Source organism: Moschus berezovskii, chromosome 4 (assembly GCF_049115385.1).
Source record: "Moschus berezovskii isolate FMDL1 chromosome 4, NW_MosBer_1.0, whole genome shotgun sequence".
In the NCBI taxonomy this organism is placed as follows: Eukaryota; Metazoa; Chordata; class Mammalia; order Artiodactyla; family Moschidae; genus Moschus; species Moschus berezovskii.
The window spans coordinates 993,241-1,010,236 of NC_142463.1; the positions used below are offsets into that span (position 1 = coordinate 993,241).

A 16,996-nucleotide genomic window follows, 5' to 3' on the forward strand; every position below is an offset into this window, starting at 1 on the left:
CCTGGGGCGTGGAGGTGGGGAGACGGGGGCACCAGACGCCTTCCCACCCCCATGAGAGTTCTGAACCCAAGGTCGTCTGCCAGGACAGCCAAAACAGTAATCTCCTGTCCCTAAGCTGCAGGTCTCTGCCCCCCGCCTCCCCCGCCCAGGCCTGGGCTCTGGAGGGGCAAGAGCTGGGTGGGGAAAAAGCGTCAGATGGACCAGTGAGGGGGCGGGGATGGGAGCATCAGATGTCAGGGCCCCTCTGCATAGCAGGAGTGCTTGTGGGGGCAGAACAGAAGCCTCAACTGGTCTCGAGCCCCTCCATTAGAAGTGCAGTGACCTGCTCAGGAGACGCGTCCCCAGCTGGGGCGCCGTCAGGAGCAGGGCGTCGGGTGTGGAAACCAGCGCTGCTGCAGGAGGCAGGTTCGCGTGGGCATGGCCAGCGGCGAAGGTGGCCAGGCCCGGCCCTCAGCCTCCCACGCACAGCACCCCGCAGCCCCAGGCCCGGCTGAGTGCCTCGGGAGGAAACTAACCCTGATTTGGAGGGCAGTTCTTTCATCCCGGTGGCTCAACTGGTAAAGACTCCACCCGCAATGCGGGAGACCTGGGTTCAGGAAATCCCCTGGAGAAGGGAAAGGCTACCCACTCCAGTATTCCGGCCTGGAGAATTCCATGGACTGTATAGTCCACGGGGTCACTCAGAGTCAGACATAACTGAGGGGCTTTCACTTTCATCTTTGGAGTCAAGCCCCTGGGAAGGAGGGAGGGGCGGCGGGGATGTGAGGGACAGAGCAGCAGGGGTGCAGGGCTGGGGGCCTCCAGGTGGGCTTGAGGGGGCGTCACATGGACACCTTCCCTGGCAGCGGTGGCAGCCGTGAGGCCTCTGCCTGCAGAGACCCTGGCTCCTGGGCTCAGGGCCCCCTCCCCCTTCTGCAGGGGCAGGCTGGGGCCAGCCGCCTGTCTCCCGGGGGCCCCTGCCCAGTGACCCCTCTGCCGCCCTGCGCCCGCTGCCTTGGCCCCTGCGGGGTGTGGCTGTGTTCTGGAGACCTTGACATTGACCTTCAGCAGCAGTGCCCCCGGGCCCTGGCTCAGCCCCCCTCCCCCGGAAGCCTCCTCCGCAGCCGGCTCCCACTCTCTGCACCAGCTCAGGCCTGCGGGGCAGGGGCGCAGTGCATCCTCAGGGCCCCCTGCCCGGCTCGGGCCTCCTCCACGTCCTCTGAACCTCACTCAGCCCGTCCCCTCAGCCTGGAGTGACCGCTGGGCCTGGGGTGGCCTGACAGATGCAGTGCCCCTGCTCCTTCAGGTCCTGAGGTCACCGCGGAGCATCCGTGACCACGACCCGGGCCGTGTGTCCTTGCAGCTTGGCTGGTGTCCAGCAGAGCCAAGGACTGAGCACCGGATTTCCGGTCCCTCTGACTTTGGAGCCAGGGCCCATCAATGTCCTCGGGCCAGGCACTCACCTGGACTCGAGTGGGGTGTTCACAGGGGACCCCACTTGCCTGGATCGGGCCCTCTCCTCCAAGTTCACCATGTGCTGGGGCCTGCAGGAAGCCCCCGCAGCCTCCAAGCAGCCGTTTTGCTCAAGACTAACTCAGAGCTTTCCTAGAAACGCAGGTCATGTGCCCACCCTCCAGGCAGAAGATCCAGGGCAGTAAGTCCCCTTCTTGGCAACCTTCAAGCTGCGAGCTTTCAGAGGTGCAGACATCCGTTCCGTCAGCGTCAGGCGTGAGCCAAGCAGCAGCCCACCCTCCGTCTCCTGGTGCTGACGGTCCTTCAGCTCCACCGCCGCCCCTCCTCCCTCTCCTCCAGTCAGGAATGCTTCTTGCTGTTCACTGCATGCCAGCCCGTGTGCCAGCCCCTGTGTGCCAGCCCATGTGCCAGCTGCTGTGTGCCAGCCCGTGTGCCATCCGCTGTGTGCCAGCCCGTGTGCCAGCCCCTGAGTGCCATCCGCTGTGTGCCAGCCCATGTGCCAGCCCCTGAGTGCCATCCGCTGTGTGCCAGCCCCTGAGTGCCATCCGCTGGGTGCCAGCCCGTGTGCCAGCCCCTGAGTGCCATCCGCTGGGTGCCAGCCCGTGTGCCAGCCCCTGAGTGCCATCCGCTGGGTGCCAGCCCGTGTGCCAGCCCCTGAGTGCCATCCACTGTGTGCCAGCCCATGTGCCAGCCCCTGAGTGCCATCCGCTGTGTGCCAGCCCGTGTGCCAGCCCCTGAGTGTCATCCGCTGTGTGCCAGCCCGTGTGCCAGCCCCTGAGTGCCATCCGCTGTGTGCCAGCCCATGTGCCAGCCCCTGAGTGCCATCCACTGGGTGCCAGCCCATGTGCCAGCCCCTGAGTACCATCCGCTGTGTGCCAGCCCGTGTGCCAGCCCCTGAGTGCCATCCGCTGGGTGCCAGCCCGTGTGCCAGCTGTTGGTACGTACTACTGTTCTTTTCAAGGTACTGTGTGTACTGTAAGGTTGAACATGTTTTTGTTTATTTGTTTTTATGTATTATTTGTGTGAAGAGTATTATGAAGGGCTGCCCTGATAGCTCTGTTGGTGAAGAGTCCACCTGCAATGCAGGAGACCCCAGTTCAATTCCTGGGTCGGGAAGATCCGCTGGAGAAGGGGAAGGCTGCCCACCGCAGTGTTCTGGCCTGGAGAATTTCCTGGACTGTATGGTGTGTATATATAGACTGTATATTTGAGTAGAGTATGTTAAGCCTATCGCAATACAGAGCTGTGTAGCCATTGTGTGGACTCACTAACGCTCTCGGAACGGAACCTGTTCGCGTGTAGGGGACTTACTGTATGAGGTGAGGTGGATCTGTCTCTGCAGGCTCAGCTTCCAAGGTGCCCAGTGCGGATCCGCCAGGGCGCCCCCTGCTCCCTGTGCGGGGCTCCTGGCCCAGCACACAGCTGTCCTCCTGAGGGAACTGGTGCCCGGAGACCCTTCCCCGGGCGGAGACAGGCACAGGCGCCCGCCAGGAGCTGCCCGGTGGAGCCAGGGGCCCAGGCTGAGTCACAGAGCCCCAGCGGCTTTGAGGAGCAGCGACCGGAGTGGCTGAGGGGGCCGTGTGTCCCCGGAGGACACCCGACTGAGGGGCGGGCCAGGAGGCACTGGGGCGGCGCAGGTGTGAGGCTCCCACGGCCCCGGCCCCGCCCGACACGTCAGCCCAGGCGCCCGCCAGCCCGTCCTGCCGGAGCCTCCAGCCCGATGGCCGGTCTGAATGTGTCCCTCTGCTTCTTCCTCGCCACCTTCGCCCTCTGCCAGGCGGCCAGGAGGGCGGCCAAGGCCCTGCTCCCCGGGGGCTCCTACGCCCACTTTGCCCGGGAGGCAGCGGGCGCAGCCCAGCTGGGGGCCTGCTGCCTGGAGATGCGGATGCTGGTGGAGCTCGGGCCCTGGGTGGGGGGCTTCGGCCCCGACCTGCTGCTGACCCTGGTCTTCCTACTGCTCCTGGTGCACGGGGCCACCCTGGACGGGGCCTCGGCCAACCCCACGGTGTCCCTGCAGCGTTTCCTTCTGGCCGAGGCCTCTCTGCCCGGCACGCTGCTGGAGCTGGCAGCGCAGGCACTGGGCGTGCAGGTGGCTGGCACCCTGACGCGGCTCTACTGGGCCTGGGGGCTCAGCGACCTGCATGTGCTACAGAGCCTCATGGACCCGCACTGCAGCTCGGCGCTGCGCACAGCCGTGCCCCATGGTGCCCTGCTCGAGGGCTCCTGTGCCTTCCTGCTGCACCTGGCGCTCCTCCGCCTCCAGGGCAGCCGCGCCGTCCACAGGGCGCCGGCCGTGGCCCTGCTGCTCACCGCCGCGGCCAGCACAGGTGAGACCGGCCAGCCACCCTGGGGCTGCGTGGCCGTCCAGGAGAGGGGCTGCAGGTCGGCATGGGGCCACGGGGCCTGGGGTGGTCACTGCCTGGGCACCTGCTGGGCGGTGGTGGCCAGCTAGGCAGGACTCAACACACTGGGCAGGGACCTGACCCCAGTGGGGCAGTCCTTCCCGGCTGGGTCTGTCTGCACCCTGAGCTGTTCCTGTTCATCCCGGGAGGCTGACGCCTGAGGCAGACGGGGTGGGGGGGCTGGGGAGGGGGACTGCTGCTTCTTCAGGGCCCAGGCTCTCGGCCACCCCTCCTGGAGGCCCAGGGCTGCTGTTTCCTCCTCACCCCATGCCCACTGCCTGCTGGGCCCACCTGTCACTGCGAGGCAGCCCCCCAGCCTCTCCCCTCCTCCCTCCTCCCCGGTCTGGGGTCTGCCCCGCCCACCGACCCCTGCCGAGCCTCCTGACCAAGCTCGTGTGGGTCCCTGAGCCCCCATGGAAGCCGCCCTGGCTTCCCCCAGGTGCAGGCCCGGCTCTGGCCCTGCGCAGGGGGCCCCTGCCCTCCGGTCCTGTCGGAGGGCCAGGGGCTGGGGAAGGCTGGCGCTGCCGCGTGTGGCCCCGCGGGCGCCACGCCCCTCTCCGCTGCAGCTTCTTTGTTCGGCCACGTCCGTCTCCTCCTCGCTGTCCCCGTCTCTCCCCCTGTGTCTCCCCATCTCTTTGTCGCTACGATGCCCTCCCGCGGGCGTGAGGTGTGCAGAAAAGGGCTGGGGAGCCGAGTCCACACAGGGGTGAGAGGTCGGGAGACCCTCCTGTCCGGCTGCTGCCTGACCGCTGACCTCTGGGCAGCCCACCTCCCGGTATCCCGTGCACAGGCGGGTGGAGCTGGGCCACACTCCCCCTAGCCCCCAGGCCTCCCAGGAGGCCAGTCTGCGGGATGGGCAGTGGGTCCGGCGGGAAGGCGGCGCAGGTAGGCCAGGACGGATGTCTGCTCTTCCCCGCAGCTGGGCCCCTGACGTCCGCCTTCCTGAACCCCGCGTTGGCCGCCTCGGTCACCTTCCACTGCTCAGGGCACAGCCTGCTGGAGTACATCCAGGTGTACTGGCTGGGACCTCTGACAGGTGAGGGGCGCCAGCAGTCCCGGGGGTGAGGGCAGGCTGGCCCAGGCTGTCCTCTGGGAACAGGGGTGGCCCACAGGGTGTCCAGCTTGCTGGCCGGGGTTGAGGCAGGGGCTGCTCCAGGGGCCTCCCCCAGGGTCCCCGGGGGGGTCCTCGCAGGGAAGCTAGAGACACGGACATTTGGAATAGAGCATTTTGGCCCCAACCCACGCGGGCGCCAGCTGGACGGGGTGGGGCTGTCCTTCGGAGCTCTCAGCCAGCCTGGGAACCACAGCAAAGCGAAGGCTGGGGACAGCGGGGCCGCTCACCCGTCCCTAGGTGGGCGCAGGAAGCCGGGCGCCGGGCCTCGCTCTCTCTGTGGCTGCAGCCTCCCCGCCCCCCTGGGCATCTGGGACTTGCGGGCGCATCGGTCCCATCCCAGCCAGTCCTCCCTGTCCACTGCATGTCCCCCGAGAAGGACACCAGTCACATGGGGTTGGGGTCCACTCCGCTCCAGGGAGGCCTCATCTTACACCCGCCAAGACCCTAGTTCAGGTGAAGTCCTGCTGTGAGATCGGGGGCACCGGTCCAGCCTCTGACCCCAGAGCCGCCATGGTGACACTGGAGCCATCAGGACCCCCTTGGGGGCTGTGAGGGGTGGAGGCGGGGGGCCAGGACGCATGTGCACATGCCGGCTCGGTTCAGGCAGGGGGCCTCCCACCCTCAGGGGACGAGAGGCGGCCAGGTGTGGGTCCAGGGTCCCCCGCTCCCGAAGCTCCGGGCAGAACCTGGGGGCGAGGGGTCGGCCAGGCCCCACCCCCAGCCCCTCGGTCTCACCTCCACGCTCGCCACCCCGTGGACGACACGCTAGTGTCGGGAGGCGGCCCCGGGGGGAAGGGCACACGGCTCCCTGTCCCCACAGACCTCCGGGGGCTGGCCCCCAGGGGAGCGGACGCCGGCAGGAGCCGAGCCGGGGCGAGACCCATCTGCAGGCCCCTGACCGCAGAGGGTGTGGGGCACAGTGTTGGGCGGGCTCGGGCCCTGGGAGCCCCTGGCCTCCGTGTGACCCTCGCTCTCCCGCAGGCATGCTCCTGGCTGTCCTGCTGTATCACGGCCACCTCCCTCGCCTTTTCCAGAGGAACCTGCTCTACAGTCAGAAGAGCAAGTACCGGGTCCCCAGAGGGAGGCCTGTCCCGGGGCCTCGAGGCAGCCAGACGCCTGAAGAGGGGAGCAGAGGACGGGAGCCCCGGTAGCAGGGGGCAGCCACTGAGTTCCAGCCGCGAGGGCTCCGTCCCGACCGTGGCTGGACCCAGGGGCTCCCTGAGCTGAGGGTGGGGGACAGACCTCCAGCCCCTTCTCCCCAGAAACCACGTCAATAAACCGTCCATGAGACCTGCCGTGTCCCCGGGCCCGCGCAGGGCGGGCAGGGTGAGGCAGGGGCTCCCTGGTGCCCCGTCGCCACAGCTGTTGCTCAGTCACGCCCGACTCTCCGTGACCCCATGGACCGCAGCACGCCAGGCCTCCCTGTCCATCACCAACTCCCGGAGTCCACCCGAACCCGTGTCCATTGAGTCGGTGATGCCGCCGAACCGTCTCTTCCCCTGTCGTCCCCTTCTCTTCCTGCCCTCAATCTTTCCCAGCCAGAATCAAAGGTAAGACCTAGGAGGAGAGGCCACGGTCCAGGGTGAGCACACCCGGCCTTGAGGAGACCACGGGTGGACTGTCCCACTGCCAGTGACTGGCCGGCCTGGACACAGCCCAGTGGCTCCCACACCAGGACCTGCTGGGGATGGTCAGGGTGGTGGCTGGAGCCCGCGGCTGTAGGGGACATGGGACACCCATCCCCACCATCCCCCAGCACCCTGCCGCCCTGAAGGCCCTCATGGCCAGGCACACACAGCGGGGCCATCACTGCAGACCCCGGGTTCCCCCAGGCTGGGAGGAGCCCCCAGCCATTTTCTCACCAAAGACCAGAGCTCACCTGGAATCTCCCACCCCCAGAGAACACAGCCCCTCAGCTGGGGATTCCTGCAGCCCTGTCCAGAGAGCGAGGCTGGTCAGGACCGCAGCCCAGGGCCCCACCCTCTCCTCAGGACAAGAGGAAGAAGCCAAGCAGAGGCCCTGGGTGAGCCCACACACCGAGGGGATGCTGCGTGGAGGCAGTGCCTGCCTGCACCAGCTTCTGGTGCAGGGGGCAGAGAAGGGAGAATCCCCCCCTTCCTATGGCTGCCCCCCTTCAAGACCCACCCCCACCCGCCTGGGCAGCAAGGCTGCTCTCTGGGGGCTCCGGTCTCCTCTCCACCCTGCAGTGGCCGCCTGGGATGGGCAGCGGGCCTGGGTCTCTGAAGGTCCCCCCCGGGAGAGAGCAGCTTCTAGAGAGATGCAGGGGTGGTGGTGTGATGGGGCGCCTCCCCAGGGGGTTCCTGGTGCCCCGTCCCCCAGGGGGTCAGCACTGGGAGGACGGTCATTGCAGCAGCCGCAGGGGTGAGAGGTTGTCCCCCTGGGCAGACAGAGGGGTCCTCGCTGGCAGCACCAGGACCGCTGGGGCAGCCGCTCAGCTGTCCCCACAGAAAGGCCCTACAGCCCCTGCACAAGGGCTTCCAGGACAGGGGCCCCAGGCACTCAGACAGGGACCTGTTCAGTGAGTGGGTTCAAGAAAAGCACAAACGTGGGCGCTGCAATACATGACAGCAGTGGGTTATTAGAATTATTCCAGGAGTTTAGAATCTCTTTTGAAAAACGTCCACATTGCAAACCAAAATCCACAGGCTTGGGAACAAAAATTAAATTTAAGGAACGTGATATTACACAGAAAGGAACACAACGTTCATATGAAGCTTCGGTGAACTAGTTACTACACGGACGGCCACTTAAAATTCACGTTTCAATAAAATTGAAGATAGAATGACAAGAGTTCACAAAGAGCTACCTGAAACTACATGCAAATCACGGATCAGTTTCTTCATGGTCTCCAAACACTATAGGAAATATGAAAGTGACACTGCAAAGACTTACATTTAAATTCAAACTTTCACAAAACTAATCTGCATGAAGGGTTACATCTCTTCAGGAGAATTGCTCTGAAAGAATTTCTGTTCAGTCACGAAGCTGTGTCCAACTCTTTACGACTCAATAGACTGCAGCATGCCAGGCTTCCCCATCTTTCACCATCTCCCTGAGTTTGCCCAAACTCATGTCCACTGAATCAGTGATGCCATCCAGCCATCTCATCCTCTGTTGTCCTCTTCTCCTCCTGCCCTCAATCTTCCCCAGCATCAGGGTCTTTTCCAATGAATTTGCTCTTTGCATCAAGTGGCCAAGGTATTGGAACTTCAGCCTCAACATCAGTCCTTCCAATGAATATTCAGGGTTGGCTTCCTTTAGGATGGACTGATTTGATCACCTTGCTGTCCAAGGGACTCTCAAGAGTCTTCTCCAGAGTCTTCTCTTCTGAAACAATCATCAGCTCTAAATGTCCTAGAACTTAGATTTCAAAACAATTAGAAAGTATCCCCATCCTCTCACAGCCTATTCACACTCTGAACAGTCCCAGCAATGGTTCCATCAGCAGAAAGATCCTTCTCGGAGTTGAAAATCATCAGAAATGATCGCAATCCTATGTTTGTTCAGAGTGACTGAAACTGCTTTCAGCTCGATTAATGGAAGATGAAGTTGCCAAATGTATACATTTTAATTCACTAATTAATTTGCAGGAAAGGGAGACAGGAAAATTGGACAATCAATCAAAATCTCTTGTGAATGAAGTATAGTAAGTCCCCTACTGCAAGCAGGTTCTAAGCCCAACAAAGCTAGCCTAGGTACACAGCTAACGCAGGCTGCTGTATGGTAGTAGTAGGGCTTCCCTTGGGGTCAGATAGTAAAGAATCCGCCCATCACCTGGCTACAGGTGAGAGGGGCCGGCCTCCCCTGAGCTCCCAGGGGCAGCCCTGGGACATCTCTGCACCCCTTTCTCTCTGAAGGCAGGGAGTGATCAGGGTGGTGTTGGGAGGGGCTCTTGGACGGCTCTGCTGGGGGGCGCTCTGGTGGGTGGGGCCTCCCTTCCTCCACCTGTGGCTTCCTGGGCTGCAGACGCCATGGCCCCGCATCCAGGTTGGCTCCAGAAGGGGCTCTCGTCTTTGGACCGCTGCCCCCTCCCTCACCCCGGCCCACCCCTCACCCGTGCCAGCTGCCGCGACAGAGGGGTCCTCTGGGGAGGAGTCTGTGTCTGCAGAGAAGACCCCAGAGCAGCCCCACCCCAGCAGCGCTGCAGCCCCTGGAGCTGGTTCCTCCAGCATTTCTAGGAGAAACAGCTGCTTCTGGAGCTGAGGCTGGAGAGGCTCGGGGTGACCCTGGAGCATCCTCCTCCCGCCCTCCCCCCAAAACACACCCGCACTGGCGGGAGTGTGTCGGGAAGACAACCACGCAGCCGACACGGCTCCTCAGTGGCTGAGACTGGGACAGGCTGGGCAGCAACAGCAGCAAACTCCTCGCAGAAGACAAACGTCAGGTCACCGAAGGGGAGGGGTTGGGGCTTGGGGTTAACGTTCTCACACTGCTGTGCATAAAAGAGACGACAAGAAGGCCCTGCCGTCGAGCTCGGGGAGCTCTACTCCACATTCTGTGCTGCCGCCACGTCGCTTCAGTCGTGTCCGACTCTGTGCGACCCCATAGACGGCAGCCCACCAGGCACCCCCGTCCCTGGGATTCTCCAGACAAGAACACTGGAGTGGGTTGCCATTTCCTTCTCCAGTACATGAAAGTGAAAAGTGAAAGTGAAGTCGCAGTCATGTCCAACTCTTAGCGACCCCATGGACTGCAGCCCACCAGGCTCCGCCGTCCATGGGATTTCCCAGGCAAGAGCACTGGAGTGGGGTGCCATTGCCTTCTCCATATTCTGAGATAACCTAAATGGGAGAAGAAGCTGAGAAAGAGCGGATGTGTGTGTGTAGAGCTGAGCGCTTGCGTCTCCCACCAGACCCACAGGCCGAGGCCAGAGTCAGCGTCCGCTCCTGGCGGGACCCGTTTGCAGTCTGTGGGGCTAGGGGATGTCGGTCTGACTTGTCAGCCTTGTAGGGTCCTCCCCTGGGGAGCCTGCCCTCAGCCGTCCGGGTGCAGGAGGCCGTGTCTGGACTTGGCCATCTCTGCGTGGCTGCAGAGCCCCCATGCCCACTCACGCCGTGAGCCTGGGGGGTCACCTTACCCTGCAGAGTCCCCTGCACCTGTCCTGTTCATGGACATACCCGGGAGACACACCTATCCTGTTGATGGATGTACCTGGGAGACGCACCTGTCCAGTTCATGAACATACATGGGAGAACGCACCTGTCCTGTTCATGGACATACCTCGGGAGCATGCACCTGTATAAATAGGTAAATAAAATTCCCATCTCATTCAGGAACTCCTCTGGTCACTGACCTCCCCACTGGAGGGTCTGTGGCATCACATGGGATGTTCCGTAATTACTCTGTGTCTCTGGGTTGGGGAGGGGTCTCCGTCAAACCTGATGCCGGCTAGTGGGCCAGCCCTCTCCAACGGAAATGCTCCAGTCCAGCACCCCAGCGGTGACCACTGTGGGGCGCTCACTGACTTCTGCCCTAAGGTTCTTCCTGGGCTCCACAGAGGGGAATCGTTCCTGTCGCTCTATAGTTCAATTTATCCTTCCTGCGCTCCAGCCTCTCACGGGACATAGTGAACCTGGAGATCCCTTTTGTCCATCAGGCATCCTATATGCCTTCATATTAATGACGTCTGTGGGCTGGACCACCTCACCCACCCCATTTGGAATGTTCCATCAACATCAGCTGAAGGGTGCGTTTCCAGGCCTCCTGTTGTACAGGATTAGGTAGGGGACTCACCCCCAGTCACACACAGAACGTCTTCCCAGAATACGTTCAGCCACAGCACGTGCAAACACTGCCCATGAAGTCTGTTCACACTTGACAATCTTCGTCCAAACTCTCACCCCAGTCTCATCAGCTCTTGCCTTCCTGCCTCCTCTAGGCTAGCGCTCGCTTCTGTTGGGGTGTCACCCACAGCTGTTGGAAATGCAGGGCAAGCTTCTGAAGATTCAGGGCCAAGACACATGCTTTTCTCCACTAAAGGAGTTTTGATTTTCTCTCAGGAGGTAAGTGCTTCAGTATTATTCCATTTGTGGGAAGAGTAATTACAGTATCTTGTTGCAAACAAGGGCAATAAAATAATGCAGGCCCACAGCAAGAATTCTGTCTTCTAAAATCATTTTGATGTTTTTCTCTTTCGGCTTTATTGCTGTCATTTAAGTGATCAAATGACATCTCAAATGCAGACCTGATAGAATTATAATTCTTAGGGTAATGAAAGAGGAGAGTTGGCTTAAAACTCAACATTCAGAAAACTAAGATCATGGCATCCAGTCCCATCACTTCACGGAAAATAGATGGAGAAACAATGAAAACAATGACAGACTTTCTTTCCTGGGCTCCAAAATCACTGCAGATGGTGACCGCAGCCATGAACTCAGAAGACGCTTGTTCCTTGAAAGAAAATCTATGACACACCTAGACAGTGTATTATAAAGCAGAGACATCACTTTGCCAACAAAGGTCCGTCTAGTCAAAGCTATGTTTTTTCCAGTGGTCATGTATGGATGTGAGAGTTGGACCATAAAGAAGGCTGAGTGCCAAGGAATTGATGCTTTTCAACTGTGATGCTGGAGAAGTTCTTCAGCATTGGCAGACAGGTTCTTTGCCACTAGCTCCACCTGGGAAGCCCACTGGCAATGATATTAGGTCACAAATAGAGGGACCGAGGCCAGCAGTGTCTGGACCTACAGGGCCGTGCAGCAAGTCCAGGGAACGAGATAGGAGGAAAGCTGAAAGCCACTGCCGAGTCGTTCAGGGGAAGAGTGCAGACAGGACAGGCCCTTCCCTACCCTCTGCTTGAAGGGGGGTCCTCAGAGTTTCATGTCTGAAAAGCAGTGCCTGAGGAAGGCCACCCTGACCCCCATCATTCCCAGCCAGGGAGTCACTCTCAGGAGTCCCAGCCATGCCCCAAAGGTGGGGATACAACTCAGGCTCCTGCAGGCCCTGCCAGGGATGGGGCAGCTCCCCAGCCTCTGGGCCCCTGTGGTCTCCAGGGGTGGGAATCTAGCTGGGAAATAAGACCAGACTCCGAGGGTATGGGTTCAATACTCGAATGAGCCTGGAGCTCACCTCTATGTAATGTTAGGGGTCACCCTGGACCCGAGGATCCCAGGATACAGGCGGGAACACTGCGGCCCAGGAGGAAGCCAGGCAGCCGGAACACAGGATCATTCTCTGCACTGTGGGACAGCGGGCGACTGTACAGGGAGGTCGGTGCCTGCAGGCCCTGGCACGCTGGGCCATGGCAGGCTGGGGACAGGGCCGCTGAAGGGTAACAGTCAGAGGTGGTGGGAGAGGAAAGGACGGACAGGCGCTCCTGCTCCTGGGAGGGCAGGGGCCCAGGTCGCAGGTTTGTTTCTCCTGAGGGACACGTCTCTGGAGAAGGCAGGAAGGGGCAACTCACGATCAGAGTGGTCCTCACGCGGGGGCTTAGAAGCTCCTAACGGACGCCAGCACCAGTGATGCTGACCAGGTCCTGGGCGCACGCTGGGCCATCACCTCAGTCAGATCCCTTGCTCTGGTCACAGTGTCTGTGTCCAAACTTCCAGAGTTGGAATCCTAGCCTAGCCCAGCTGGATGTGATGATCTCAGGAGGTGACGAGGTCACAAGTGCGGAGCCCTCAGGAGAGGGATGGGTGCCCTTGGGAAAGAGGTGCTAGGGGGCTCCCGCATCCCTTCCACCTGGGAGGACCCAGCAGCAGACAGTGGTCTGTGAACCACGAAGCAGCCGTGCTGGCACCTGGACCAGGCGGGTACCCGGAGGTCCACTTCCTGCCTCGGGACCTGCCGTTTGGAAGCCACCCCGCTTGGTGTTTTAACAGTCCCCCTCCCAGACGGGGCAGTCCTGCACCCAGGACCCGGGCAGGTGGGACGACCCCCCGACCCCCGACCTGAGCTGCCCGTGTGCCCTGGCTGGGCCTCTGCCGAGCAGGATGCTTTCACCCTGTGCTGGGTCACAGTGAGAATTCACATTCCCTCCGTAAATTAACTGAAACTTCAATCACAGCTGGACACAGCTGCGTGGTGAGAGGCAGGTGCGCTGGGAGGCCAAGCCCGGGCCTCCGCCCCCTCCCCGCCAGCGCGGAGCCGCCCCCTTCTTCTGGAGCCTGAATGTCTCTGCGGAGGGGAGGGTGGGACCAATCAACCCCAGCCCCACCGAGAGAGAACCTCCCGGGAAAGAAGCTCTGGGGCGGGGCCTAATCCTGGGCGTGGCCTAAGGGGCGGGGTCTGCTCCTGGGTGGGATCCTAGGGGCGGGGCTTATTCCTGGGCGGGGCCTAAGGGGTGGGGCCCGCTCCTGGGTGGGACTAGCGCAGAGGCGGGGCGAAGTGGGCGGCTCGCGAGGCCCTCGCGCCGCCGCCCCGGGGCTCCGACCTTGCCGGTCCTCTAGGGCTGGCCTGTCCAGCCTGTCCCTGCCACATGCCGGACACCGGGCCGGGCGCAGCAAGCTGTGCAGCGCCGAGCACAGTGGCCCCGGCCTCCGCCCTCGCGTGCGAGGCGCAGTGCGAGGCGGGGCTGGGTCAGGGGTGTCCTTGAGACAGGACACGGCGTGACCCCTCGGGCAGCCCGCCCGGTTCTCCAGAGAGCACCCGCCTGCTGACAGGATCACAGCTGCATCCGCCTACTTGCTGCCGCGTCTCCCTGCTTCCTTCTCACACGCCTCCACACCGGAACCCGAGCACCCTCTCTGTTGGAGGCCCTCTTGCTTCCTCCTTAGCCACTCTCCGCTAGAGTGTCCCTCGGAGTCCCGTCGTCACCCCTTGTCACGTTCGGAGTCCCCATCCTGGCCCACACCTGCCACTGCTGTCCTGACGCCCCCCGTGCCACCCTGGCCTTGGTCATGTCCCCTCTGGACCCCCCAGAGCGGCTCCCTGTCCTGACCCTCATCCAGCGTCTAGCCTGCAGCGCACGGCAGGGCCCACGTGCAGGGCGCCTCCCGCCCCTCTGATGCACACCCTTCCCCACCTTCAGAGCAGCCGCTTCTCAGCCCTGCCATCTTATATGACCCACTTCCCAGCCTCTCTCCTTTCCATTCATCCGTGGGGGACCCCAGAGTGCAGCCCTCTGAGGCTCTGGGTGCACATTTCAGGGTCCAGTGCCAGGCACAGGGCAGGTTTTATCTGTACATGCTGATAAACAAGTCAGCTCCAGGGGCTTGTGTCCACCCTCAGGATGCAGCCTCGGAGCTGGTCAAGAGGCTCTAGCCAGCTCCCTGCACGGACGGCAGCTCTGTGGTCTGACACCCAGCCCCCCACTGCCTCCTGAGCCCCAGCGTTGCCTCCAGGGGGCAGTGGTCTCTGGACCTGGTGGGAAGGCCTGGCCTCCAGCACCTGATTCCCCAAGGGGACCAGCCCTGAAAGGTGACTCTGGGGACCTCAGAGGCAGGGGTGAGGACAGAGCAGGCCAATGAGCCCGCCCTCCTCCAGTGAATGTGCCACCAGCCTGAGCTCCGGGCCTCGTCTGTCCCTGGGCCTCTGTGAGGGGAGGTGCCCACAGCCAGCAGCACACATCCTCCCAGAGTCAGAACTGGGCCTCTGTGGCTGAGGGCAGAGGGCGGCACCAGCTGGGGAGGGTGGCTGGACCGGCAGTGCCGGGATGCTTTTCAGCGCACACAGAGTGCGCTGGGGCGGGGAGGGTCTGGACCTCCTGGGTCACTTGCAGCTCAAGGTTGTCTTCCAAGGCGGTGCCCCACTTCAGGAGTCCTGAGGGACCGGTGGTCAGGATTGAACCTGGTGGGGCAGACATTGTACTCTGCAGTTTCTGGGTTTGGCGGCATGGAGGGCCAGGGCCCCACCTCCTCCTGCTGGCCAACTGCCGCTCTGGCCAGCAGAGGGCCCCAAGAGGAAATGGGGGCAGGGGCTGTGGCCGTGCTCTTGGCCTGCTGAGAAGCTCTGTGCTTGAGCCACAGACAGGATGGATGCGCTTGATCTCCCTGGCACCAGAGGCAAGGGCACTGATGCCACCAGCAGCCTTGGCCACATAAACAGCTTCTCTAGTGGGCCATCCGAAGCGCTCCTGTGCCTGGCCCCAGAACAGCATGCCTGGTGCTAGCGGAGCGGGGATGGTAGGCCTGTGCCTCCTGGCAGGAGGAGATCCTAGGGCTAGGCCATGGGTGGGGCACCTGCACGGGCAGAGAGGGGTTCCCACCAGCCGCGCTGACCGCCGTGCCGGTCCAGGACCCTGCTGCACTGTGTCACAGCCAGGACGTCGATCTCCCTCAGGTCAGGGCTGGTGGCCCGGCAGGAAGGTGGGGCCTGGGGCTCAGCCCTGCCCGAGGCCTGTCTGCCCTCATTCTGCCCAAACAAATCTCCTTGTGTGTCCTGGGATGCTGAGGTGGGGCCTGGTCGCCTGAGGCTGTCAGGAGCAGCCGCCCTGCTGCCCTGGCCCAGCACGAGCCCCCAGGTGGTCTCCTGCCTGGACTTCACAGTGCGGGTTTGTGTTGGTGCTGATCCAGCCACTCAGTTCCCCACCAGGCCCTCTGACCCCGGTGGAGTGGGCGCGTCCTGAGATCCATGGAGGTCTGGGCGTGGCAGTGTCCCAGAGCTTCCTCTCAAGGCGCGCTGACAACGCACCTGCTCCTGCAGATGTTGGCCTAGTGGACGCTCTGCAGCAAGCCTTGCCAGGGGCCCTCCCAGCCCGACTGCCTTACCTCTCAGGCAGGATGCGGCCGGCTCAGCAGCAGTGGGCGGCGGCCGCCGCCTGGTTGACCACAGGTCACAGGTGTCTGTCCACCTACGCCAGTCACAGCAGACGCAGAGCCACAGGGAGGCAGACGGAGGCACTGGTCACCGCCTGTGACAGGACATCGCTGCCCATGCTGCGGCCACTGTGGCCATTCCCCAGGCGGCAGCCACAGACACCGAGGTCGGCAGCCTGGGAGGGGGTGGGACAATGTGGAAGCCTCAGGGGGCTCAGGGCCCAGGCACCTTGCTGGGTGGACTTCACCTGGACCACAGCGGGAGGCTGCTCTCCCCTCACCCCACCTTCCGCTCCCCCTCCCCCTCCATCTTCCTCTCCCCCTCCCCAACTTCAGGTGCCAGCCTGGGGCTCCCACAAAACTTGGGTCAGGGTGCCTCCTCCCCTCACCTCAGGGGTTCCACCAAGGGCCCCGCCAGAGTGAACCTGCCCCCTCCCCTGCCCGGTGGGATGGGGGCCCCAGCCCTGGAGCAGTGGCACCTGCCAGGCAGGGGGTCTGTGGGGGCCTTGTCTGAGCCTCTCCACCCAAGGCTTCAGCAGATCAGCTCAGGACCTTCGGCGGCCCACCCCTCCAGCCCTTACCCCATCTGCCCCAGACCGCGTGACTCCTGGAGGCCCCTCCTCCGGTGGCCCTGGGTGTGGGGCCCAGCCTCCTGTGGCCGGAAGAGCTGGTCCTGGTCCTTCCTTGAGAACCCCTGACCTCCACCCGCTCTCGGGGACCCTCTGAGGGGCCAGAAGGGGCGCCAGGCTGGCTCCTGGGAGTCCCGCGAGGCAGGGGAGCAGGAGGGGCCTGGGCCTGGGGGGAGCAGACTGAGCCGTCGTCCGTCTGTCAGCCTCTCTGCCCTCGTGCCCACCCCCGTGTCCTGGGCGGCCGCCTCTGTCCGCCTGTGCTGACCCTCTTCCTCGCTCGCCTGCCCCTGTCACTGTCCCCTGTCCTCCACTCCCCGCTCTCTCGCGCCTGTTCTCTCCTGCTTTCTCCAGCTCTGTTTCTCGGTCCGCAGCAGCTCCTAGCACCCGGGCCGAGGCCCCAGATGGCTCCTGGGGCTCCTCCACCTCTGGCCTTGTAGACGCCCATGTCACCTGCCAACACAGAAGTTGACTGTCCCCCACCTCTCCCTCCACCTGGACTTGGGGCTCAGGACCAGCTGCCCACACTCGGGCCTGGGCCAGACCTGGGACCAACAGGGCAGCTGAGGATCAGCCCTCCCTGGCGGCAGCCCCCTAGATGATGGGGAGTGGGCCAGGGTGGGAAGCAGCTGGCAGGGCCCGTGGAAAGCCCCCAAGTGGAAAGCCCTAGAAAGCCACCTGGAAGAC

At 63.0% G+C, this 16,996-nt stretch overlaps 1 protein-coding gene across 1 annotated transcript; it reads left to right on the forward strand.

The window, feature by feature from the left end:
- Positions 1-3,172: 3,172 nt before the first annotated feature.
- On the forward strand, positions 3,173-13,934 carry LOC129541608 (aquaporin-12-like). The gene is given in 6 exon segments (XM_088834814.1): positions 3,173-3,779; positions 4,774-4,890; positions 5,950-6,197; positions 7,309-7,507; positions 13,298-13,505; positions 13,718-13,934. Coding segments are annotated over 6 exon segments (1,596 nt in total).
- Positions 13,935-16,996: the final 3,062 nt, after the last annotated feature.